At 34.4% G+C, this 25,781-nt stretch overlaps 1 protein-coding gene across 8 annotated transcripts in view; it reads left to right on the top strand.

Moving 5' to 3' along the window:
- Window positions 1–25,781, top strand: part of CCDC18 (coiled-coil domain containing 18) — a 115,510-nt gene that overhangs the window by 39,766 nt on the left and 49,963 nt on the right. For all 8 annotated transcript variants that reach the window (XM_053214457.1, XM_053214459.1, XM_053214460.1 and 5 more), the window contains 7 exons: window positions 2,459–2,569; window positions 3,158–3,289; window positions 10,694–10,828; window positions 10,975–11,052; window positions 15,195–15,311; window positions 20,972–21,139; window positions 23,052–23,194. In XM_053214457.1, coding sequence (XP_053070432.1) covers window positions 2,459–2,569; window positions 3,158–3,289; window positions 10,694–10,828; window positions 10,975–11,052; window positions 15,195–15,311; window positions 20,972–21,139; window positions 23,052–23,194 — 884 coding nt within the window. The remainder of the gene's footprint in view (window positions 1–2,458; window positions 2,570–3,157; window positions 3,290–10,693; window positions 10,829–10,974; window positions 11,053–15,194; window positions 15,312–20,971; window positions 21,140–23,051; window positions 23,195–25,781) is intronic.

Genomic DNA, 25,781 nt, shown 5'->3' on the forward strand with positions numbered 1-25,781 from the left:
AATGGGGAAAAACAGAGCTTTCCCCCTAAGGTCAAGAACAAGAGAGGAATGTCCATTCTCACTGCTGTTATTCAACATAGTATTGGAAGTCTTCGCTTCAGCAGTTAGACAACACAAAGAAATAAAAGGCATCCAAATCGGCCAGGAGGAGGTCATACTTTAACTCTTCACAGATGACGTGGTACTCCGTATGGAAAACCCAAAAGATTCCACCAAACAACTGCCAGAACTGATCCATGAATTCAGCAAAGTGGCAAGACATAAAATCAATGCACAGAAATCGGTTGCATTCCTGTACATCAACAATGAAGCAACAAAAAGAGAAATCAAGGAATTGATCCCATTTACAATTGCACCAAAAACCAAATAATACCTAGGAATAAAAATAACCAAACAGGTGAAAAATCTATAAACTGAAAACTATAGAAAGCTTATGAAAGAAATTGAAGAAGACACAAAAAAATGGAAAAATATTCTATACTTCTAGATAGGAAGAGCAAATATTGTTAAAATGTCAGTACTACCCAAAGTAATCTACATATTGAATGCAATACCTATCAAAATAACACTGGCGTTCTTCACAGAGCTAGAACAATCCTAAAATTTGTATGGAACCAGAAAGGACCCCGAATAGCCAAAGAAATCTTGAAAAAGAAAACCAGAGCTGGAGGCATCACACTCCTGGACTTCAAGCTGTATTACAAAGCTGTAGTCATCAAGACAGTATGGTACTGGCACAAGAACAGACACTCAGATCAATGGAACAGAATAGAGAACCCAGAAATGGACCCACAAATGTATAGTCAACTAATCTGTGACAAAGCAGGAAACAATATCCAATAGAATAAAGACAGTCTCTTCAGCCAGTGGTGCTGGGAAACTGGACAGCGACATGCAGAAAAATGAACGTGGACCACTTTCTTACAACCATACACAAAAATAAACTCAAAATGGATGAAAGACCTAAATGTAAGACAGTAAGCCATCAAAATCCTCGAGGAGAAAGCAGGCAAAAACCTCTTTGATCTTGACCGCAGCAACTTCTTAACATGTCTCCAGAGGCAAGGGAAACAAAAGCAAAAATGAACTATTGGGATCTCATCAAAATAAAAAGCTTCTGCATAGTGAAGGAAACAATCAGCAAAACTAAAAGGCAACCGACAGAATGGGAGGAGATATTTGCAAACGACATAAAGGTTAAAGGGTTAGTATCCAAAATCTATAAAGAATCTTATCAAACTCAACACCAAAAAATAAAGAATCCAGTGAAGAAATGGGCAAACGACATGAATAGACACTTCTCCAAAGAAGACATCCAGGTGGCCAACCAACCATGAAAAAATGCTCAACGTTACTCATCATCAGGGAGATACAAAGCAAAACCACAATGAGATACCACCTCACACCTGTCAGAATGGTTAACATTAACAAGTCAGTCAACAACAGATGTTGATGAGAATGTAGAGAAAGAGGATCTCTTTTGCACTGCTGATGGGAATGCAAAGTGGTGCAGCCACTCTGGAAAACACTATGGAGGCTCCTCAAAAAATTAAAAATAGAACTACCCTACGACCCAGCAACTGCACTGCTAGGAATTTACCTAAGGGATACAGGTATGCTGTTTTGAAGGGACACATGCACCCCAATGTTTATAGCAGCACTATCAACAATAGCCAAAGTATGGAAAGAGCTCAAGTATCCATTGACAGATGAATGAATAAAGAAAATGTGGTATGTATATGTATACAATGGAGTATTACGCGGCAATCAAAAAGAGTGAAATCTTGCCATTTGCAACTACATGGATGGAACTAGAGGGTATTATGTTAAGCAAAATTAGTCAGAGGAAGAAAAATATCATATGACTTCACTCACATGAGGACTTTAAGATGCAAAACAGATGAACATAAGAGAAGGGAAACAAAAATAATATAAAAACAGGGAAGGGGACAAAAACATAAGAGATTCTTAAATATGGAGAACAAACAGAGGGTTACTGGAGGGATTGTGGGAGGGATGATGGTCTCAATGGGTAAGAGGTATTGAGGAATCTACTCCTGAAATCATTGTTGCACTATATGCTAACTAACTTGGATGTAAATTAAAAAAATAAAATGAAGTAAAATATCCTAGTACTGAGATTAATGACTTTTTAAATTACAAAATTAGCACAGTCTTGTTCAAAGTACAGAAAGGACAAAGAAGAAAATGCCATTAATAATTCTACCACCAGAAATAGCTACTATTAACATTTTTTTATACTAATTTCAATCTTAAATGCTACTTTTAAGAAATGGGTTAGGATGTAATCCTATTTGGACATAGGACTCAGAATTAAATTACTTATGTATTACATAGATGGAACAGTCCCTGGTCTTTCCTTCACCATTTTTCTTCTAAATTGCCACTTATGTTCAAAAGTAATTTTTTAAAATAATTTATTTCAATGTGTTTTCAGATGACAAAGAAATGTTCTCAACTTTTAACTCTAGAGAAACAGCTGGAAGAAAAAATAGTTGCTTATTCCTCTATTGCTGCAAAAAATGCAGAACTGGAACAGGAGCTTATGGTAAATATTACTGTGTGTTTACAAATTCACTCTGACTTTAATGCACTTGATTTGTGACAGCATGTTTGTTTTATTTTCATTGTTATACAGTATACCAAATAGGAAAGCATAAATTCTAGTAAATTCTTCTGATTATTTGTTTTTTTTTCTATATTTTTAAGTCAATAGGCTTATATATAGCAAGTTGTTATCTGTAATTTCTTATTTTTATTCTAGTAGAAGTGAAGGAAATAATGAACTTCTTTGATATGCTTTTCAATATTTTAAAATAGTTGAAGGTTTTCATTTTGACACAATTTTTTAAAATAACTATTTTGTCTTATGTATATGTTTAGATATTTTTGATGTTTGACATATTCACTGTTGTGATTCTTAAAAAAATAGAGTACGACAGATTTAATGCTTTACTTAAGTGTTTTTATGTAAAACTTGTTCTCAGTTATATTCATTTTTTTGTCTTTCCTAGTCTTTATTTTTTAATATGAAATTTATTGTCACATTGGTTTCCATACAACGCCCAGTGCTCATCCCAACAGGTGCTCTCCTCAATGTCAGTTATATTCTTTTAAAGTGTTTTTTTATTTCTAGGAAAAGAATGAAAAGATAAGAAGTCTAGAAACCAATATCAATACAGAACATGAGAAAATTTGTTTAGCTTTTGAAAAGGCCAAGAAAATTCATCTTGAACAGCATAAAGAAATGGAAAAGCAGATTGAAAGAGTAAGATATTATGTTTTCCATGTAGACATAATGTATGTTTAGAATATGAATGCTGAAAAGAACCTTAACATTACTAGCTCAACTTTTTTTTTTTTGATAGATGAGGAAACAAAGACCTAGAAAAGTAAGTGGCAAGTAGTAGAATTAGCATCCCATTACTTCTAGATCATTTTACAATGCTTTCTTGTATAGTACTCTTGCCATTTCAGTTTTAATAATTATTTTTTGGCATGATTAAATTAAGAGTGATTTTGTAGACTCTGGTACACTAGACATAAAAATAGCTTGAAGACTGGTTGAGAGTAGAAGTGCTCTTACCATTGAGTTGAAATTAGAGTAAGAACAAGTTAAAGAAGAAGCTGTGAGACCAAAAACATAAGACTAAGTAAAAAATACATTATTTGATGGACTTAATAGTAGAATGGAACTAATAAGAGAAAAAAAATATGAGCTTGAAACAAAGAGCAACAGACATTACTCAGTCTGAGAAACAGGAAAAAAGATCAGAGCCTAAGGGACCTGTGCAATAATGTCAGAACTGGAACTCTATACCCATTAAAACAGTAACTCCCATTTTCCCCTCCTTTCACCCCCTAGCTACTGTCATTCTATTTTCTTCTGTCCCTATGATTTTGACTACCCTAAGTATCTCATATAAGTGAAATCATACAGTGTTTGTCTTTTTGTGACTGGCTTAATTCACTTAGCATAATATCCTAGAGGTTCATCCATGTTGTGGCGTACTGCAGAATTTGTTTCCTTTGTAAGAATAATATTCTATTGTATGTATATACCACATTTTGCTTATCTATTTATCTGTCAATGGACGCTGATTACTATGGCCAGAATTTCTAGTACTGTGTTGAATAGAAGTGAGAGGGGGCAGGGTGCCTGGGTGGCTCAGTTGGTTAAGTGTCAGACTTCGGCTCAGATCACAACCTCACGGTTTGTGAGTTTGAGCCCTGTGTCAGGCTCTGTGCTGACAACTCAGAGCCTAGAGCCTGCTTCAGATTCTGTGTCTCTCCTTTTGCATCTCCCATGCTCATGCTCTGTATCTCAATATTAAATAAATGTTAAAAAATAAAAATAAAAACAAAAAAACAAAAACGAAGTGGGAGGGGACATCCTTGTTTTTTTCCTGATCTTAGAGGAAAAGCTTTCAGTCTTTCACCAATTGAGTAGGATGTTAGCTGTGGGTTTTCCTTTTTCTTTTTTTAGTGTTTGTTTATTTTTGAGAGAGAGAGAGAGTGGGGGGGGGGGGTGCAAGACTGGGGGAGGGGCAGAGAGAGAGAGACAGAGACACAGAATCCAAAGCAGGCTTCAGGCTCTTAGCTGTCATCACAGAGCCCCACGCAGGGCTCCAACTCACGACCTATGATATCATGACCTGAGCCGAAGTCGGACACTTAACTGACTGAACCACCCAGGTGCCCCGCTGTGGGTTTTCCATAAATGGCTTTTATTATATTAAGGTAGCTTTCTTTTATTCCTAGTTTGTTGAATGTTTTTCTCATGAAAGGGTTTTGAGTTTTGTCAACTTTTTTCCTGCATCAATTGAGATGATCATGTGTGGTTTTTTTTCCTTCATTTTTTTGATATGGTACATTACATTGATTGATTTTTTAAAATGCTTATTTATTTATTCTCAGAGAGAGAGAGAGAGCAATGAGCAGGGCAGGGGCAGAGAGAGAGAGAGAATCCTGAGCAGCCCTCGTGCTGTCTTCTGCACAGAGTCTGACGTGGGGCTTGATCTTATGAACCTGAGCCAAAATCCAGTTGTACGCCCAACCAACTGAGCCACCCAGGTGCCCCTGTTGATTGATTTGTGTATGTTGAACCATGCTTGCATTCCAGGAATAAATCCCACTTGATCATAGTGTGTTACCCCTTTTACTACACTGCTGAATTTGGATTATTAGTATTATGTTGATTTTGGCATTATAAGGGATATTGGTCTGTAGTTTTCCTTTAGTGTCTTTGTCTGGTTTTGGTATCAGGTTAAAACTGGTATCAGAATTAGTTAAGGAGTGTTCTCTCTTCCTTAATTTTTTTGGAAGTGTTTGAGAAAGATTGGTATTCTTTAAATTTTCACTGGTGAAATAATTCATTGAAACTATCAGGTTCAGGGCTTTTCTTTGTTGGGAGATTTTTGTTTACTGATTTAACCTCTTTACCAGATATAGATCATTTAGATTATCTATTTTTGCATGGTGTAGTCTTTGTAGGTTTTGTATTTCTAGGAATTTGTCTATTTCATCTAGATTATTCTATTTGTGGGCATACAATTATTCATAATACTCTCTTATGATCTTTTTTCTTTCTGTATAATTGGCAGTAACATCCCCACTTTCGTTGCTGATTTTGGTAATTTGGACTCTCTGTTTTTTAATCTACTCAGCTAAAGATTTGTCAATTTTGTTTATTTTTCCCAAGAACCAACTTTTCGTTTTGATATTCTTTATTCTTTTTCTGTTCTCCATTTTGTTGATCTTTACTGTAATCTTTATTATTTCCTTCCTTCAAGTAGCTTTGGGTTTAGTTTATTCTTTTTCTGATTCCTTATGTTTTGAAGTTAAGTTATTGACTTGAAATCTTTTTTGATTTTTACCCATTAGCACCACTTTTGCTGGGTCTCTTAAGTTTTGGCAAGTTGTGTTTTTGTTTTCATTTGTCTCCTAAGTGTCTTCTAATTTCTCTTGTGAATTCTTTGATTCATTCGTTGTTTAAAAATCTGTTTAATTAATGCCACAATTTTGTGACTTTTTAAATTTTCCTTTCATTATTCACTTCTAATTTCATCTGGTTGTGGGTTGGAGAATATACTTTGTATGATATCTGTCCTTTTAAATTTGTTGAGACTTCAATTTGTGGCCTAACATGGTCTATCCTGCAAAATGGCCCCTGCACACTTGAGGAGAATGTATATTCTGCTTTGGGGTAGAGTGTTCTGTATATGTCTATTAGATCTAGTTTATTGTGTTAAATCCTCTGTTTCCTGATTAATGTTCTGTCTGGTCTTCTATTATTGTGAGTGGGGTATTGAAGTCCAACTATTTTTTTAGAACTCTGTTTTTCCCTTCAATTCTGTCAATTTTTGCCTCATATATTTTAATGATCTGTCATTACATGAGTAAATTCTATAGTTGTTTTATCTCACTACTGTTTTGAATCTTTTAGTAATATGTAATGTCTTTCTTTGTCTTTTATAACCTTTTCTGATTCAAAGTCTATTTTGTCTGATATTTGTGTAGGTACTCCTGCTCTCTTTTATTATTTGCATGGAGTATCTTTTTCCATCCTTTCACTTCTAACATGTTTGCATCTTTGGATCTTAAGTGAGTCTCTTGTAGACAGCATATACAGTTGACACTTGAACAACATGAGTTTGAACTGCATGGATCCATTTATTTGTGGATTTTTTTATAGCAGTACTGTAAATGTATTTCGCTTCCTTATGATTTTTTTTAATAACATTTTTCCCTGGCTTACTTTAAGAATACATGTAACATGTTAGATACATGTAAGATACATGTAACACACAAAATATGTGTTAATCAACTGTTTACGTTATTGGTAAGGCTTTGATTAACAGTAGGCTATTAGTAGTTACATTTTTATGGAGTCAAAAGTTATACACAGATTTTTTTTTTTTTAATGTTTATTTTTGAGACGGAGACAAGAGTGCAAGCAGGGGAGTGGCAGAGAGAGAGGGAGACACAGAATCCGAAGCAGGCTCCAGGCTCTAGGCTCTGAGCTGCCAGCATGGAGCCCAACGCAGGGCTCAAACTCACAAGCTGTGAGATCATGACCTGAGCAGAAGTTGGATGCTCAACTGACTGAGCCACCCAGTCACCCAGAAGTTATGCACACATTTTTTACTGCACAGGGGAGCAGGCCTCCTAACCCTATATTGTTCAAGGGTCAGCTGTAGTTGGATCATGTGTTATTATCCATTCTGCCAGTCTCTGTCTTTTGATTGGAGAGTTTAATCCATTTATATTTAAAGTAAATACTGATAGGGGGTGTTTTACTTTTGTCATCATGTTATTTGTTTTCTATATGCTTTATAGTTATTTTGTCATTTCTTTCCTACATTACTATATTTTTTTGAATTTATTTGATTTTTTTGTAGTGAAATTTTAAAATTCTTTTCTTATTTCCTTTTTTGAATTTTGTATTGCTATTTTTTTGGTGTGGTTGTCATGAGTATTACATTTAACAATCTAAAGTTACATTATTCTAATTTGAATTTATACCAGCCTGACTTAAGTAACATACACAAACTCAGTTCTTTTACAGCTCCATTTTCACCTCTTTCTATTGTTGATGTCACAGAATTACTTCTTTACATATTGTGTACCCTAAAACATAAGCTAATGATTCTTTCAAATGCATTAGTCTTTTAAATTACATAGAAGAGGGGCGCCTGGGTGGCTCAGTTGGTTAAGCGGCCGACTTCGGCTCAGGTCATGATCTCGCTGTCCGTGAGTTCGAGCCCCGTGTCGGGCTCTGTGCTGACAGCTCAGAGCCTGGAGCCTGTTTCAGATTCTGTGTCTCCCTCTCTCTGACCCTCCCCCGTTCATGCTCTGTCTCTGTCTCAAAAATAAATAAACGTTAAAAAAAAAATTTAATTATGTAGAAGAGTTGTAATTACAAGTCAAATTTATACTAATACTAGTTTTTACACTAATTTTTTTAATCCTTTTTTATAAATTTTTTAAAGCTTATTTCTGAGAGAGAAAGAGTATGAGCTGGGGAGGGGCAGATGCAGAGGGAGAGAGAGAGAGAGAGAGAGAGGCTCCGCACTGTCAGCACAGAATTAACACCGGGCTCACACTCACAAACTGTGAGATCATGACTGAGTTGAAATCAAGAGTCAGATGCTTAATGACTGAGCCACCCAGGCTCATCCCTAATTGGTTTTTTTCTTTAAATATATTAGTCTCTTAAATTCTATAGAAAACAAAAAATGCAATTATAAACCATTGTTGGAGTAATACTAGCTTTTATAATTGCCCATGTAGTTATCTTTATTGAGATTTTTATTTCTCCATATGGCTTTGAATTACTGTCTAGTGTCCTTTCATTTCACTTTGTAGAACTCCCTTGAGCATTTCTGGTGAGGTGTATCTAGTGGTCACAAACTCCCTCAGCATTTATTTCTGCCTCAAAAGGACAGTTTTGCCAGATAATAGGATTCTTGGTGGACATTTTGTTTTTTGGTTTTTTTTTTTTTTCAATATATCAACCTATTGTTTTTGGGCTTCCAAAGTTTCTGATGAGATCTGCTTGTAAGGTTATTGTGGATCCTTTATATGTGATTATTCACTTATCTCTTGCTGCTTTCTAGATTCTTTGTCTTTTGAGAGTTTGATTATAATGTGTCTTGGTGTTCCCTTTGAGTTCCTCTTTCTTGGAGTTGAGATTTTTGGATGTTTATATCCATATCTTTCATTAAATTTAGACATTTTCAGTCATTATTTCTTCAAATATTCTTAATGTCCCTTTTTCTCTTTCTTCTCCTCCCATGATCTGTGTTTAGGTCCACTTGATGGTGTCCCAACTGGTCCTTTAGGCTCTGTTCACTTTTCTTCCATCTTTATTTGTTGTTCTCCCTCTAATTTGTTGTTTGATTATTTTCATTTGAATGTTTTCACAGTTCCTTGGTTTTTATATTTTGTATTTAGCTTTGTTCTGCCATGTTTTCATTATATATGTGTACATGTGTTTATATATATGTATATATCACATACATAATTTTTTACATGTGTGTGTAATATACACATATATTCATATACACATATCAGTAATCTCCTATTTTGTCTTCACAAAAGTCTTTTGAAAGTTTGATAACAGCAATTATTGATGAAGTTGTGGGAGTGAGAATCTTACATGTTTCTTTTTTTTTTAATTTTTTTAAATGTTTGTGTATTTTTGAGATAGAGGGAGAGACACTGTGTGAGTGGGGGAGGGGCAGAGAGACAGAAAAAGACAGACAGACAGAATCCGAAGCAGGCTCCAGTCTCTGAACTGTCAGCACAGAGCCCAATGCGGGGCTGGAACTCACTAGCCATGAGATCATGACCTCAGCCAAAGTTGGACACTCACCTGACTGAGCCACCCAGGCACCCCAAGAATCTTATGTATTTCTAATCAAACCATAAATTTAGATGCACTTTGAAGATAAATATCTAATGAAATTGGAAATGTGGAAAGTCCACTTCTAGGTGGTCTATTCTAAAGAAACTAATACATGTACATAAAGAGACATGTACACAGGATGTTTTGTAACATTGTTGTGATGGTGAAAAATAGAATATCAGACTGTTCTTGAGTAGAAGACAAGCTGTAGTTTGTTGTTACAGGGGAGTACTGTACCATTATAAAAAGCAATGAACTAGGGGTGCCTGGGTGGCTCACTTGGGTAAGCTTTCAACTCTTGATTTCACCTTAGGTCAGGATCTCACGGTTCATGGGATCAGGCCCTACATCAGGCTCTGCACTGACAGCACGGATTCTGCTTGGGATTCTCTCTCCCTCCCTCTCTGCTTCTCCCAACCTTGTGTGCACACACTTTATCTTTCTCAAAGTAAATAAACTTTAAAAAAAAACAAAAACAATGAACTAGATCCACATATGCATGCATGGATAAATATCCAGGGATAATTAGCTAAACAATATTGAGTGAAAAAACCAAGTTGCTAAAACTTGCAGAAGTATTGATATTGTTTATGTAAATTTTCAAAACAGAAACACATTACATATTGTTCATAGACCTACATATGTAGTAAAAGCACAAAAAACATGTGTGAGAAACATACCAGAGAGTGATAGACCAATTTCAGTAGTAGAGTTGACCTTCCAATAACATAGGGGTTAGGGGCACCAACCCCCTGCACAGTCAAAAATTTGGATTCAACTTTTGACTCCCACAAAATTTGCTAACAGCCTAATCTTGACCAGAAACCTTACTGAAAACAAAATAGTCAGCTAACTCATATTTTGTAGGTTACAGGTATTGTATAATGTATTCTTAACAATCAAGCCAGAGAAAAGAAAATGTTAAGAAAATCATAAGGAAGAGGAAAAATGCATTTATAGTCCTATACTGTAAAAAATCCTCATATAAGTCAACCTGTGCAGTTCAAACCTATGTTGGTCAAAGGTCAACTGTATTGATGAGGGAGGAAATCAGCTGTATTGATGAGAAATAAGACCTGGCCATGTGATTTCATTTCTTCTCTCAAGGGAGAGAAACTGAAGGAAATTCGGCAAAATGCAAAAATCTATGTAATTTCAGTAGTAATTTAACATATGAATATTGTATTCTTTTCTATATATTTAAAATGTTTCTTAATTTTTAAAAAATTATATGAAATTAATAGATCCTGTTTTTACATTTAGCTTGAATCTCAACTAGAGAAAAAAGACCAACAGTTTAAAGAACAAGAAAAGACTATGTCCATTTTGCAGCAAGATATAATATGTAAACAACATCATCTTGAATCACTAGACAGACTCTTGACGGAAAGCAAAGGGGTAAAATCATCTTTGTAAAAGTGTTTTTTAAAAGCTAATACTTTGTTTCTGTAACCTGCCTTTTGCTTAACAGCCCAATAGTAATGCTAAAATTAAAATATTTATACATGTACTTATATTTTTGCTACCAATCTGTGTGTTTTCAGGAAATGGAAAAGGAAAACATTAAGAAAGATGAAGCTTTGAGAGCATTACAGAACCAAGTATCTGAAGAAACAATCAAGGCTAGTATGCTAAATTTTTAAACTTTATTCTTAAATGGAGACATTCCTGTAAGCTTTTTTACTTTTCTCTATAAATTGTAAAAATTATTTAGATAAAAATTAGCAGGTAGAGATTTTACCTGACTCAGTGAACTTAGTTTCTGTAAATATATTTTCTTCAGTGTGAATTATGATCTTAATTATTTGATTGTTGGTAATCTGTTTGTGGATTCTCTAACCCCCCCCCTTTTTTTTGCCTTAAGAAAGATTACTTTTTTAACAGTACTTATTATTAACAGTACTTATTTTAACAGTACTGCTTATTAACATTACCAGTAAAGAATTAACAGAGAAAGTGAAGGGAGATCAATCTACAAGTAGTCCAGTTTTGCTTCTTTTTTACCAGTTCTGCTACAAGATTAATTAGGGGATAAAATTTGAATTTTTAGATAAAATACAGTTTTTGACTAGTCTGTCTTCACGGTTAAAAGCATGGGCTTTGGAGCTAAATTGACTTGATTTTGAATGCTTAGTAGTTGACTTTAACCCTCGCTGGGTTATTAAAGCTCTTTGAACTTTAACTTTTTCATCTGTAAAATACGGATAACAGTATTCTGGAAGAGGGTCACATGTGAAAAGTAAATGAAATGAAGTACATATAATGCTTAGCGTATACTCAGTTATTCAAAGTTTGATAAGTAATTACTATATATTCAGTATTTTTCCTTTGCATTTTTAGTGTTAAAAATAGGTCCAAACATGCTGATGTTATTCTGTCATATATGGCTTGAATATAAAGGATATTTTAAAAATCCAGTGTTATTTTTGACCAGTATTCTGTTTTTAATCCATTTTGTGACCCAGTATGCCCGTGTAAACACAATAGTATGTTTATCCATAACTTTCATACAGTATTCTCCAAAACTTGTAACATATAATGCCATATCCATTCATTTCCTCATGTAAAAGTAACCTCTAAGATCATTAACATGAAAAAGTTGTAAGCATGAAATAATTTCATTAAATAAAATCTATATTGCCACTTCTGTTTTTAATTAAATGACCTAACACATCTAGCCAATCATCTAGTAATTTATTTCCATGTGTTAATAACTAGATATTAAAATCAATAAGAGAATAAATTATCATATTGGGTTTTATTCCCTTAATAGCTTTAATAGGTTTGATGTTATTCGGGCAAATGTCAAAATGAGGAAAAAATATAGAAGCAATGTTCCTATCACTATACCAAATTTGACATACTGGATATTTGTAGCAACAACAGGATATTTGAAATCTAGTTCTCTTCTTACTGATTATATCATTACTACCTTCCTTTTTTGACTTTTGGCCACGTGCCTGTACATACGTTAATTTCTTCTTTGCATAAAAATTTTTGGATTTTGTTTTTAAAGTAACCAATCGAAGGTTATATTCTTATAATCAGTAAATTCTTGAAAAATGCAATCAATCCAACTGTTAACAAAGGAAATACAAAGATAACTAATGAAATCATAGAATTATGAATTTTCTACCTGTAGTGTAGGAAAGTTATAAGAATCAATTTAAAGTTATATCACCTATGAAAGTATGATTAATGAGAACTAGAAGATTGATGGGAAAATTCTGAATAGGTAACAAGAAACCAATAAATTAAAGCAATTATGTTACCTGCTGTTAAATAAAAAATTGAGAAGATGCTTATTAGATTTAGGGATTTTGTTTATTTGTTTTCTCTTGATTGGTTTTATATTCCACTCTGGAATTTTTTTTTTTTCTCTAGGAAAGTCAGAACTGGAAAAAAATAAACAACAAAAAAAGAACTTAGCTGCTTTTGTTTAAGAAAGTTAGACTAGAGGGGCGCCTGGGTGGCTTAGTCGGTTGAGCATCCGACTTCGGCTCAGGTTGTGATCTGGTGGTTTGTGGATAGCAGCCCCGCATTTGGCTGTATGCTGTCAGCACAGGGCCTGTTTCAGATCCTCTGTCTCCCTCTTCCACCTTAATATTTAAACTTGCATCTCCTCTGAGCAGAAACTTTCTCCTACATCTGTACAGCACTTTTACATACCAGAGAAAGTAAAAATTAATCAGCAACATCATTCAACACGTAGTCTGTACTGAAATTTTTCTGATTATTTAAAATTGTTCTTTATAGCCTTCTACTCAAAGCATGGTCTATGGACCAGCAGCATCAACATCACCTAGGAACTTGTGAACAGAATTTCATCTGTGCCCCAGACCTCCTGAACAGAATTGGGACTAAGGTGAAGCAAGTGAGTTGCTTCTGGTGCACAACTTAACGAGATGCTTACTCTCAGGGTTATGTAAGTGGAGGGCTGGTGCTTGGCATGACCCTGAGAGTTAGTGCCTCCTTAAATTTTGAACACATGTCTCCTGTCTTACCCTAATCCTGGCCCTTCTACTGAATCTTAATCTGTATTTGAGTAGGGTGCCCAGGTCTTTTTCCAATCTAGGATTCAATTATAATTACATGTTACGTCTGGCACTTTAGATTTCCTTAAACTCACTTACTCCTTCTATTCTTCCTGATACTGAATCTTCTGAAAAGTGTAGGTCAGCTAGAATACCACATGAGTTATATTGTGCTCTTCTATTGCTTCCCATCTGAAAGCACATGTCAGACCACTCCATTATTGGCATTGACAATACTGACATGTTTTTTAAGCTAATTATTTCCAGATCTCACCATGTTAAGGACACATTTTTTCCCTATATAATTAATAAACAAAATGTGGGGTGATTCTTTCAGGCAGTATGAATGTCCTGCTCCTCAACAACCTTATAACCAATGGTTTTAACATCTAGTGATAAATCTTGCCAGAATTAGTTTTTACACTGTTAATTATCAGGTATAATATTCTTGCAGAGTCATAGATTTTATTTTTTCTCTGTATATGGGAGATGATACAAGTACCAGTGCTCGTTCTCATGCTTGAGAAAGAAAACTGATAAGTATTTATACCTTTCATAAAACAAATGTTAATTTAAAAATTATTACTAGGGCAACAATTTGTTAACAAGGATAATCTTTCAAAATTATAAACTTTTTAGCTATTAATGGTTATATTCACAGGCTATAGGGACAATCTTCAAAAACTGTCTTTCAAGATTCTCTATTTAGAAATAAGAGTTGTGAGGATAATTTCATGATGTAGAATAAATAGTATCTGCCAGAAGAGGCATTTTTCTCTTTTTCTTAAGATTATTTTTACACCTTCAAGATGACTTACAAGAATGCTGTTGGCATTAGAGGGGAAAAAAACCACTCCTGAGAAGCTCAAAATTACACCAAGAAAGGAGCAAAAGAAGAATCTTATTGACAGATGGGCTGTGGAGCACATGTGCAAATTGTGGCCCTTGAACTAATTTTTGTGAAAAAAAATTATTGAAAGTGGGTTGCTCTTTGCCCATTTGCTCTTTAAGGCAGTGAGTGTAAAGCATCTGCAGCTGTGTCAACGCTTAAACTAAGTTACATTGCTGCCTTTTTGAAAATATTTTCAGATTTAGAGCAAATGCAGCCATCTCCTAAGTTTCTTTTTTTTCCCTAGCTAACAAAAGCATTTTTATTTCTTAGTGACTTCAGCATATTCAGAATATTCACACCAATGCATTATTAGCACAGTACACCACTGTATGCTCATTTTACTATTTTTCTTGATCAAAGGAGCTTAAAGAATAGGCTTAAATATTGCTTACCTTTTTAGGTAAATATTTTAGGGTGTTTGGCTTACAGGTTTTTGACAATTGGCCCCAGTCTGTCTTTCCAATCTAATCTCCCATAAATTGATTCTCTTCATACCCTAAACTACCAACTTTGCACCATTTCCTTTCATTGTCTTGTCTCTGAAAATATTCCCTCTTCCTGGAATGCCCTTCTTTACTTGTTCATGTTCTGTATGTTCTTCAGGATGCCAGTCTCTGGTTTCCTAATTTGTAATGAAAAATTAGTTTTCTACATAAATCTTTTCTGTGATAGCATTTTGTATTCCAAGCTGGACTGTGTATTCACTGTTTGAAGCAGTTAGGTAACATGAGGAGATAAATCTGTAAAATATTGAGCACATAATAAACACTCATTAATATTAATATTAGTTGATTTTCCTTTTCCTTTTTTTTTTTTTTTTTGCTTTTTTCCTGCTTAGGTCAGACAACTAGATTCAGCACTAGAAATGTGTAAGGAAGAACTTGCCTTGCATTTGAATCAATTGGAAGGAAATAAGGAAAAGTTTGAAAAACAGCTAAAGAAGAAATCTGAAGAGGTAAATTAACATTTTTGTTAAATAGCATATTCTCCAAGTGATTTCTTTTTGAGATATTTTTAAGATTGTTTAAAAGTATGTCTTTATGTAGCTGATGAAAAAATCTTTCCATTAAAATGTAAATCCCAATTTTATATTCTTTTTTTTTTTAATTTTTTTTTTTTTAATGTTTATTTTGGGGACAGAGAGAGACAGAGCATGAATGGGGGAGGGGCAGAAAGAGAGGGAGACACAGAATCGGAAGCAGGCTCCAGGCTCTGAGCCATCAGCCCGGAGCCTGACGCGGGGCTCGAACTCACGGACCACAAGATCGTGACCTGAGCTGAAGTCGGACGCTTAACCCACTGAGCCACCCAGGCGCCCCCAATTTTATATTCTTTATGAAACAAACAATTCACTGCAACACAAAATATGACACCTTAAAATGCTGATTCTTTTATCTATTTTTAGGGAATCATAAGATTAAATTATTATTAATATCACAGATTAACTCTAAAATGATTAGCTTTAGAATATTATTTTAGATTTAGAAGTATAAAATTCTTCAAATTTTCTTCCATTTTGATTTTGCTACTTCTGGTTGTCTAAAGGGTTAAGAATTAGGTTTAGAAATTCGACTTTCTCTATTGAGATGAGTTTTTAAGATACTGGATAGATAATTCAAGTTATCTTATTCATCTCTATATCCTCAGTGTCTACCACTTTGCTTTCAACATAATATGTACTCACTAAATGTTTGCTCAAGGGGATAATCTTAGTGAAGAATTCCTTTATTTCTTTGTTAGAATTTATAATACAAATTTAAAATAAGTTATATTTTAAAATATAAATTAAAGATAAGCTTTAAACCTTAAATTCATGTTCATAATCATCCCCAACAAATCCTCATCAAAGTTGACTAGAATATATTCAGCCAGTTTCAGCCAGAAAAACAGAATCCTTTGTGTATCATTAAAATAGAATTTTATGCAGAGAATTAGAAACATGTATCATGGAAGAGGGGAGAAGCAAACAAAGCATGGTAAAGTGACTCAGAGATTATCATAAGAAAGGACCTACTATGGGGCGCCTTGGTGGCTCAGTCAGTTAAGCATTAAGTGTCTGACTTCAGCTTGGGTCATGATCTCACAGTTCATGAGTTCGAGCCCCCGTGTCAGGCTCTGCACTGACAGCCCAGAGCCTGGGGCTTGCTTCAGATTCTGTATCTCCTTCTCTATCTGCCCCTCCCCTGCTCATGCTCATCGCTCTCCCTCCCTCCCTCTTTCTCTCTCCATCTCGCTCTCTAAAATAAATAAACATTTAAAAAAATTAAAAAAGAAAAGAGAAAGGACCTACTACCATCATCAGGGATAGAGGAATATCAGGCAGAAATGGTGGACTCTAGTACAGAAGTAGGACTGCCTAGTGAGCTAGGGCCACAAAGAAGGAGTCTGTCTAGTTGAAGCTGAGACTGTAGAGGAAGAGAACTGCTACAGGTCCCTCACATTGGCTAAATGTTTCTACTACCCAGAGGGGAATTTCCTGCAAAACATGGAGCACAGCAGGGGGAAAGCAGACAACAGATCTAAACACAGGTATATAGTTGACCAGCACTCCACACTTAGGTATATCACATAATTATATAAGTTTAGAGGTTAAAAAAGGAAATCTTCATATTTTATATGGTCCTGCCTTCTTCCTTCCATGCCCCTCCATGAAGGTTTTTATGGCATCTTTGACAGACAGGCATGTATTTCTCCACTGCAGTATATGGAATTTGAATTGCCTAAACTATAGATACTTTGACTTCTTAAAATAGAAATGTTATTTTTATTTTACTGTGAACTTCTTTAAAACATTATTTAGACATTTATTCGATAGCCTTCATTATACTTCAGTGTAAATGGACTTGACAGAGATGGAATCTGGAGACAGGCAGTGTTTGTAACAAGGGGATTTGTTGAGCTTTAGACTTTGTGTTCTCAGAAACCGAATCAGTGAGTAGGGTGGATAATAGACAGTTATCTAAAATGAACAGAATTATTTTCAAAATGGCTGGCAATATAAACCTAGGCTCCAAACTGAATTAGAAATCAGAAGTAGTAAAATATGTACAACTATACTAGGGAATAAGTAAGTAAGTTAGAAAGATTTTCACCTTTTATTGCTGCTGAATTATTACCTCAGTGTACATGAATTGGCTTACTTAACAGGTTATCGTTCAGTCCTTCTGATAAAAAACATGGAAAAAATCCAATTACTATTTACTTTGTTTTTTTTAAGTACCACCCCATACATTTATTTACTTTTGAGTTATTTGTCTTTAGAGCAAATTTTAATGTCATTCTAGTTAATATTACAGTTAATTACAGTTGTCCTTGAACAACGCAGAGGTTAGAGGAACTGATCCCCGCCTCCATGTAGTTGAAGATCCCCATATAACCTTTGACTTCCCAAAAACTTAACTACAAATAGCCTACTGTTGACCAGAAGCCTTACCATAGCATAAACATGGGATTAACACAGATTTTCTATGTTATATGTATTATATACTGTATTCTTACAGTAAAGTAGGATAGAGAAAAGAAAATGTGATTAAGAAAATCATAAGAAAGAGAAAATATATTTGCAGAACTCTACTGTAAAACAGCTGCATAAGTGGACCTATGCAGTTCAAACTCATATTGTTCAAGAGTCAACTGTAATTTATCAGAATTGTGAGATTTTCATCATATATAGCTAGGTTTTAGAAAATTGGATTTGGTTCACAGTACATCCATTCTGTTAATAATAGTGATGTTATAAAGGTATTTTAATCTTTTAGATCTTTTTAATCAGATTAAATCAGTAATCTTTAAATCACACACTAGCTGAATAATTGAGTGGCTCTAGAGCATATTGAGAAGAAGTTAGCCAGTTGTAAAAACTAAATGTTGATTATCCACCACAGAAAGATAATAAAAATTCCTCTGAGATTTTTGTCTCAGGTATATACTATTTTCCAGATATTGAAGTAAGTACATTTATGATTAAAATAATGTAATTTGGGGTTCTAAATCATTTTGAAAAGATTTTAATTCCATATTAAAATGCTTTACAAAGTGGTAAAAATATGTGTTGATGCAGAATTACACTGTGAATAGGATAGGAAAAAGTAAACACAAAACAGATGTAAGTCTAAACATTTTTGCATATAGCATTTCTTCAAATAAAATCAGTTATTTTATTGATATTTTTACTCACATTGATGGACTTAAATTTTGAGGATTTGGCATCATCATATCATATCAGTAACTTTTCTGGGTTATGTTTTATTTATTTTTTTAAATTATCTGTTTTTGAGAGAGAGCGTGAGTGGACAAGGGGCAGAGAGAGAGGAAAAGAGGATCTAGAATGGGGTCTGCATTGACAACAGAGAGCACCACCCAATGGGGGGACTGAACTCACAAACCATGAGATTACGACCTGAGCCTAAGCTGGAAGCTGAACCTACTGAGCCACCCAGGCGCCCCTGGGTTATGTTTTATTTTTAAGTAATAATTGTGAGTGTTTTTCCTTTGGATATAGATTAATCTAGATAAAGTTCATTGTAAAGTAGATTTTATAGTATAAATTCTACTTTCTTCTTGCCCCCAGTTATAAAATAGTGAATCCTTTAGGAATACTTGATTCTCCGAATATCATAATGTAGAAGAAAATATAATGAAAAACTATTTCTTATATTTTAAAGTCAAATGGAAATTAAAGGGTAGTACAATAAAATGCCACTTTAAGTTGGGTAGATGCAGGTTGATTTTTGTGAATTGATATTTGTGATAAAACTAACAGATATTCAATATTTTTAATTGAAATTATTTTTCCAGTGGCCAGATTACTGAAATAAATTTTTATTGTTATTATGTGGTATGGCTTTCTTGGCATTTTGGTTAAGATTTACCTTCTTTTCTTCTGTTTTGTTTTATCTTACCTTTGTCTTATCTTAACATCTTATCCACTTTTTTCTCTGACCAGAAAAAGAAGTCTAAGACAGGATGTTTTAGAAAAAATACTATTTAAACTTCTCTTGCAGGCAAATCAGTTCTGTAGAAAATAAACTACTGCACTAAATGTGATCTGCAGTTTTCTCGGGAGCTAGCAAGTAAAACAAACAGGTGATACTGATACATGTTTGCCCTAAATAAATTATTTTCATACAGACAAAATTAAGTAGATTATCATAAAAAAGAACTATAATAACAGAATAAGAAATTGGTTAGTTGCATAAGGTTCTCCAAGTTTACAGTATCATTAGATAATGAAGAAATGTGACATTTAAGAGTTTCTTATCATGAACAAAGAATATTTGGCCCCTAAGCCCTTCATCATGCTGCTGAATGTTCAATTGCTGGATAATTAGAAAAAAGGACCAAACATTGTTTTCCTCCGCTATTTCTTAGAAGTTTAAAATTCCTTTCTTCTGGAATACTTACTGGAAAGATTTTTTTGCTTTAAAGGAATGGTTTTTATTTTCCTTCATGTTAAAAATAGTTTTGGGTAAGCAACAATAAGAAATCTTTTAAAGGTTTACCTACAATCTACTTTCTAATACTTAAGTTTTCAGTTTTCTAGTTACTTGCATGTTTTTCATAATTATGTCAATGAAACGTAATTCTATTTTTTTCACTTAATTTCATTTTGTAAAATATTATATTTGCTACTGTCTTTTAAATTATGATATTAAATGGTTGCATCATTTGAAATCAGATTGATAAATCATCATTTATTAAACCTCTTACTTTTGAGAACAGGTAAGGAATATTATACATATTAAAATATGCTGTATTATTAGTATGATTTTAAAAATAATTTGGCATATTTATTGGATTTGGATTACTAGGACAAAGCAATTTTTTTTTCCTTTCTTAATAGGTACTTCCAGATAATTTTAAAGGTATCTTTTAAAGCAGTTTTAGGGACCAGCATATTCAAGTCCTAAATATATGGAGTAAATGAATACAATTTCTTAATTGATACTGTCATTTCCTTATGTATTTTTTGGAGCATGAATATTTGAGTGCTTTGCTGAGATACCATTTTACAAACAACAGCAATAGTAGCAACAATAATACAATAAATAAATAGCACCTAACATTTATGCAGGTCTTTTATGGCTATAGTTTATTATCAGTAAGGAGAAAAGATTCATCAGACAGAGTATGGAAAAATTCATACCTTTCTGTGTTCTCTGCCTTCTCTGGGAGGGATCACATAAAACATGTTCCTTTCTGTAGCAGTGAAATATGGTAATATGTGGGCAGTGTTTCTGCCCAGAGAAGCCTGTTTGTGACTTAAAGTTCAGGGTTTTTTTTTATAGGGGGCTGGTCACCTAGGACAGTCACAAGTATTAAAATTACGAACTCCCAGGAGGAAAGCATGATTCAGTGCCAGAGCCAAGCAAAACAATCTCATCACTTAGGGAATGTTTCAAAAGCCACATTCCCAGATACCAGCCAAGAGCCGGCTCTATAAGCAGGCCCTTCTAACATCCTCCCATCAGAAAAATGAACCTGCCCTTCCATATAACAAACTTAAATATAATTGTCCCACATGACAAGTGAAGATAATAAGGAACACAGCTTGGACATTATATTGCTTTCTATTTGAAACATGTCATTTTAATGAGAAATGTATATATTCGTTAGGTATACTGTTTACAAAAAGAACTAAAGATAAAAAATCACAGTCTTCAAGAGACTACTGAGCAGAATGTTATTCTACAGCATACTCTTCAGCAGCAGCAGCAAATGTTACAACAAGAGACAATTAGAAATGGAGAGCTAGAAGACATTCAAACTAAACTTGAAAAACAGGTATATATTATTGGCCAAAATGGTTTTACTTGTATAAAATATAAATTTTAAAAATTGATAATAGCTTTTTTGTTTTATTGGTTGCTATTTACGTCAAGGATTTCATATTATAAGAAATATTCTGTATTAATATTGTAAGATGAATAAAGTTCTATTTCTGTGTATTCTGACCTGCATCTCTAATAGCATAGGCACATTTTTGCCATCCAGAGAATTTAGTTATAATTTAGACTTCTTTATTCAATCTTGTTTTTGGATCAGGACGTGTGATCTAAATTTCTAAAAAATCTAAAAATTTCTCTAGTATTTGGAGTAAATTTTCCACTGTATAAAGTATTCTCTTTCTACCTTTCATTCATGTTCCACTATGCATAGATTCCATGTTGGATCCTTTCAGATTATTACTCATCTTTAGATTCTTTCTGCTTATGAGTGGGCTATTTAATAAAACAGAGAGTGGGTGGGTTTTCAGTGGTTCCCTTTACTTTTTACCTGGCTACTATTTTAATTTTATTCTTGGAACTTGAGTTGGAAGTGTGGATATTAATGACTTAGAATTTGTATTTAGTTATTTGGTAAGAGGTTTTAGAAGAGGCGAGAGGATATTAAAATCATTAGCCAAATATTAATTTGAAGAGCAGTTTTGTAAATGTTCTTTGAAAACATGGAGTGGCTGAAATTAATTAGGGAGAAAATACAGAATGATGGGTGAGAAGATTGACTTAGATAGATCTCTGTGAGATATGGTACATAGAAACCAAAGTAAGTATTTCATGAAATAAGGAATGATAATTGGTGTCATGGGCCGTTGAAATCAAGATCAAATAAAATAATGGTTGAGAAATGTCTACTGGAAATACCAACATGGATGTTATTAGTGACATTGCACGGTTTCTGTAGAATGGCTAGGTTGCTTTGGGTTGAAAAAAAAATGATTTCTTCGGGTTGAGGAATGAATGAGAAATGAGAAGATGATACAGTAAGCATGGAAAACTGAGAAATTGGGCTTTGAAGAGGAGGAAAGAAAGAGCAGTGGTAGTTGGAGGGAGGTAGAGATATGAAGGATAGTTTTTTTAAATAATTTTTAAAAGTTTATTTTTATTTATTTTGAGAGATAGAGAGCAAGTGGGGGAAGGACAGAGAGGGAGACAGAATCTGGGCTGTCAGTGCAGAGCCTAGTGTGGGGCTTGAACTCATGAACTGTGAGATCATGACCTGAGTCAAAATCAAGAGTTGAAAGCTTAACTGACTGAGCCACCCAGGTGCCCCTGAAGGATAGTTTTTTTTGTGATGGGAATGTCTTGAACGTGTTTAAATGCTAATACAAAGAAGCCCAGAGGAGAGAGCAGAGATAGTCAATAGTATGAGTTCCTGAGAAAGTGGATAGTTTCCTGGGAAAGTGATTCCAGAACACCAGTGAAGCAATTTGAGTTATATAGGAGGAAGAATACCTCCTTCACTGTAGGGGAACATAAGAAATAATGAATAGAAGCAAATTCAAGTGATAACGTTTGATGGCAGTTGAGAATCTAAAAATCTTTCACTAAATGAGCCAATTTGTGAAGAAGGAAAGCAAAATAGTTTGACAAGAGAAGAAACATTTCAAATAGGGATAATGAAAAGAGGAAAATTAACCATTATTTTGTTCAATTCTTATAAATCCTATGTTAGTGTTATGATGTGACTACTTCTATAAATATGTAATATGAATGAAATATCTTTAATATACAAAGTTTAGTTTTGCTTTTTTATTTCCAGAACATTATTTCCTGGTGTGTACTTTGAGTTTTATAATACATCTTGAAACTGAATTATAGGCTAGACCACATATTTATATAAATATATATTTTTCTTCCAAAGAATGTTAAGCTGTGACTGAACTTAAAATACTTAATGGAAATTGTTTTACAAGGTATCAAAACTGGAACAAGAGCTTCAAAAACAAAGGGAAAGTTCAGCTGAAAAGTTGAGAAAAATGGAGGAGAAATGTGAAGCAGCCACGCATGAGGCCGATTTGAAAAGGCAAAAAGTCATTGAGCTTACTGGTACTGCCAGGTAAAATGAATATGTTAGTTTTTCTTTCTCTCCCTGTTTCAACATCGGTAGTTATCTGAATTTCAGTATCAGATAATGTTCAGTGAAGCTTTTGCTTAAGGATTTAATTTCTTCACAGCCTGTGTTCCTGTAGCATTTTGTTTGTACCTTTATATCCTTCTTTATGCTTCTTTTGTACCACAGCTTACTATTCTTTATTCTCCTGTTGTATTATAAGTTCCTTAAGGGCTGGATAATTTCTGGTTTATTTCAGGGTCATCCCTACAGCAATTAGCATAGTTCAGTACATCTCATAGGCACTCAACAACTGTTGTGTTGTATTAAATTGTGAATACTATTGAAAGTTGTAGGCAAAGATGTACTCATTGAAAACTTTCACAGGATCTAATTGTTTCTGGGACACAGTAAATACAACAGTAGTTCTGAACCTTGACTGAACTTTAAAATTATCTGAGGAGCTTTAAAAAGTACTGATGCCTACGTCTCACCTCTAAGGATTCTGATTTAATTTGGCTGAACCAGGCCTAGGAATCAATAGTTAATTGATTAAGAAAGGGACCCATGAGCTGAAAGCATTCCCCAGCTTCCCCAGACCTCTTCTACTTTGTCAATAAGAGTTTACATAATCAATAATACACTCATAATTAACCTGCCATGCTACCAACAGGACTCAAGAATTAACTTAGCCACTTGAACTAAAACCCCATGTCCCCAGGTTCCCTCTCCCCCACTGACAGAAGTAAAGATCAGGCCTTTGTGCATTGAGCAGCAACTTGCTTTTCTTTCTTTCTTTCTTTTTTTAAATTTTTTTTTAAATGTTTATTTATTTCTGAGGCAGAAGGAGACAGAGTGAGCAGGGGTGGGGCAGAGAGAGAGGGAGACCCAGAATCAGAAGCAGGCTCCAGGCTCCAAGCTGTCAGCACAGAGCCCAACGCGGGGCTCGAACTCACAGACTGCGAGATCATGACCTGAGCTGAAGTCAGACACTCAACAGACTGAGCCACCCAGGCGCCCTGCAACTTGCTTTTCTAGATGTCAACTCTCTCAGCAGGGTCAAGAGAATTGCCCTTTGTTTAAGATCACAGTTTCAGACTTTCTTTCTTCCATTGATTGGTGTCTACCCACAAAATAGCCTCACCACCAGCGTCTACTTGAATAGTTATATCATAACTTTATCCTTGCTTATGCTACACACCACAAGAAGCTGTGTATTTCCAGGTCAACAGTCATCTCATACTAATTCCCAGAACTTCACCATGTATACTGTTTCCTTCTCTCAACTTATCCCAATTTCTGAGAGACTTCTACTTGTCCTCTGAAACTCACAGTCCATCCTGAAAAACATTCTCTGTATTTCCCATTTCTATGCTTTAACAGAAATATGACTCTTCCCTGAGGACCTTGTTTCTTGTCCTGCAACCCTCTAAAGTTCCAATAGTTCCTACAGTTCCTATACCACAGGGTTGAGATATGGAATAGTATACCAACTCTGTAAACCTCTGGTCACCAGACGATATTATCCCTCACTGTCGCTGACACCTATAGGCCACCTGATGTATTGTTGCTCCCTCCAACACCGATTGTGTCATTATTCTTGATGATTTCAATATCTATTAGCTGATCCTTCTGACACATTAGCATCTCATTTTAAAAATTCCTCTCCTCTAATGATCTTGAGCTCTATCATACCTCAGCCACTCGCTCACATGATTTACGCTAGATCTTGTCATTTCCATTATCTGCAGTTTTTCCATGATCGGGATATTAGGCATCTATACCTATATTATCACCTCATTCCCTTTAATACCCCAAATTCAATGATTCTTTGATCTACACAAGATCTCTAACTCATCAGTTCCATCACTGTCTCATTCCCTGATGTCCTCTCCTTTCTCTACCCAGCTTAAATTCAAGTTAGGTCATTAGAATCAATGATTTGCATCTGCTTGCAACTCTTACCTCTCACTCCTTTGTCTATATACCGTTAAGTTGTTCCAACTCACACTACCCCATGCTTGCATCTTTACAGAAACTGGAGAAAAATATAAGCACACTGACCAATCTTACTTTAAATTCATAATTTCAAGGGACATGCTGCCTGGCAATCAAAACATTACTGACTTTGTAGAAGACACTTAGTCATTTTCTTTCAAAATTCTCAACAACCCCTTACCAATCCCTGCCCTCACTGATGATCTTGCTTTCTCTTTCAATGAGAAAATTGAAGCAATTTCTTGTTCCTATTCTTACCCTCACCCTTTGGCTTTTAGACAAAACCTCTTGATTATAGCTAATAGGCACATTTAGTAAGAAAAGTAAATCCTAAATACTCATAGGAAGCTTATGAGCAAAATGATTAAACTTCATAAGAAAGAAATACCCTAGCTCCATGATATCTTCTTCTCATGGAAGAGAAGGGTTTAGGGTTTTGTTTTCTCTGGTACCACTTGTTTCTTTCACTTCTGGAGCTACAATTTATAGAACTTTAATATACAAAGTCTATTTCCAGTCTCAGACTTGATTGCTTTCAATCAAGAAGGTGAAGTATTTCTGGAAAAACTGGTGGATTTAAAGCCTGTTGTAAAAT

Source organism: Acinonyx jubatus, chromosome C1, assembly GCF_027475565.1.
Source record: "Acinonyx jubatus isolate Ajub_Pintada_27869175 chromosome C1, VMU_Ajub_asm_v1.0, whole genome shotgun sequence".
Taxonomy (NCBI): domain Eukaryota; kingdom Metazoa; phylum Chordata; class Mammalia; order Carnivora; family Felidae; genus Acinonyx; species Acinonyx jubatus.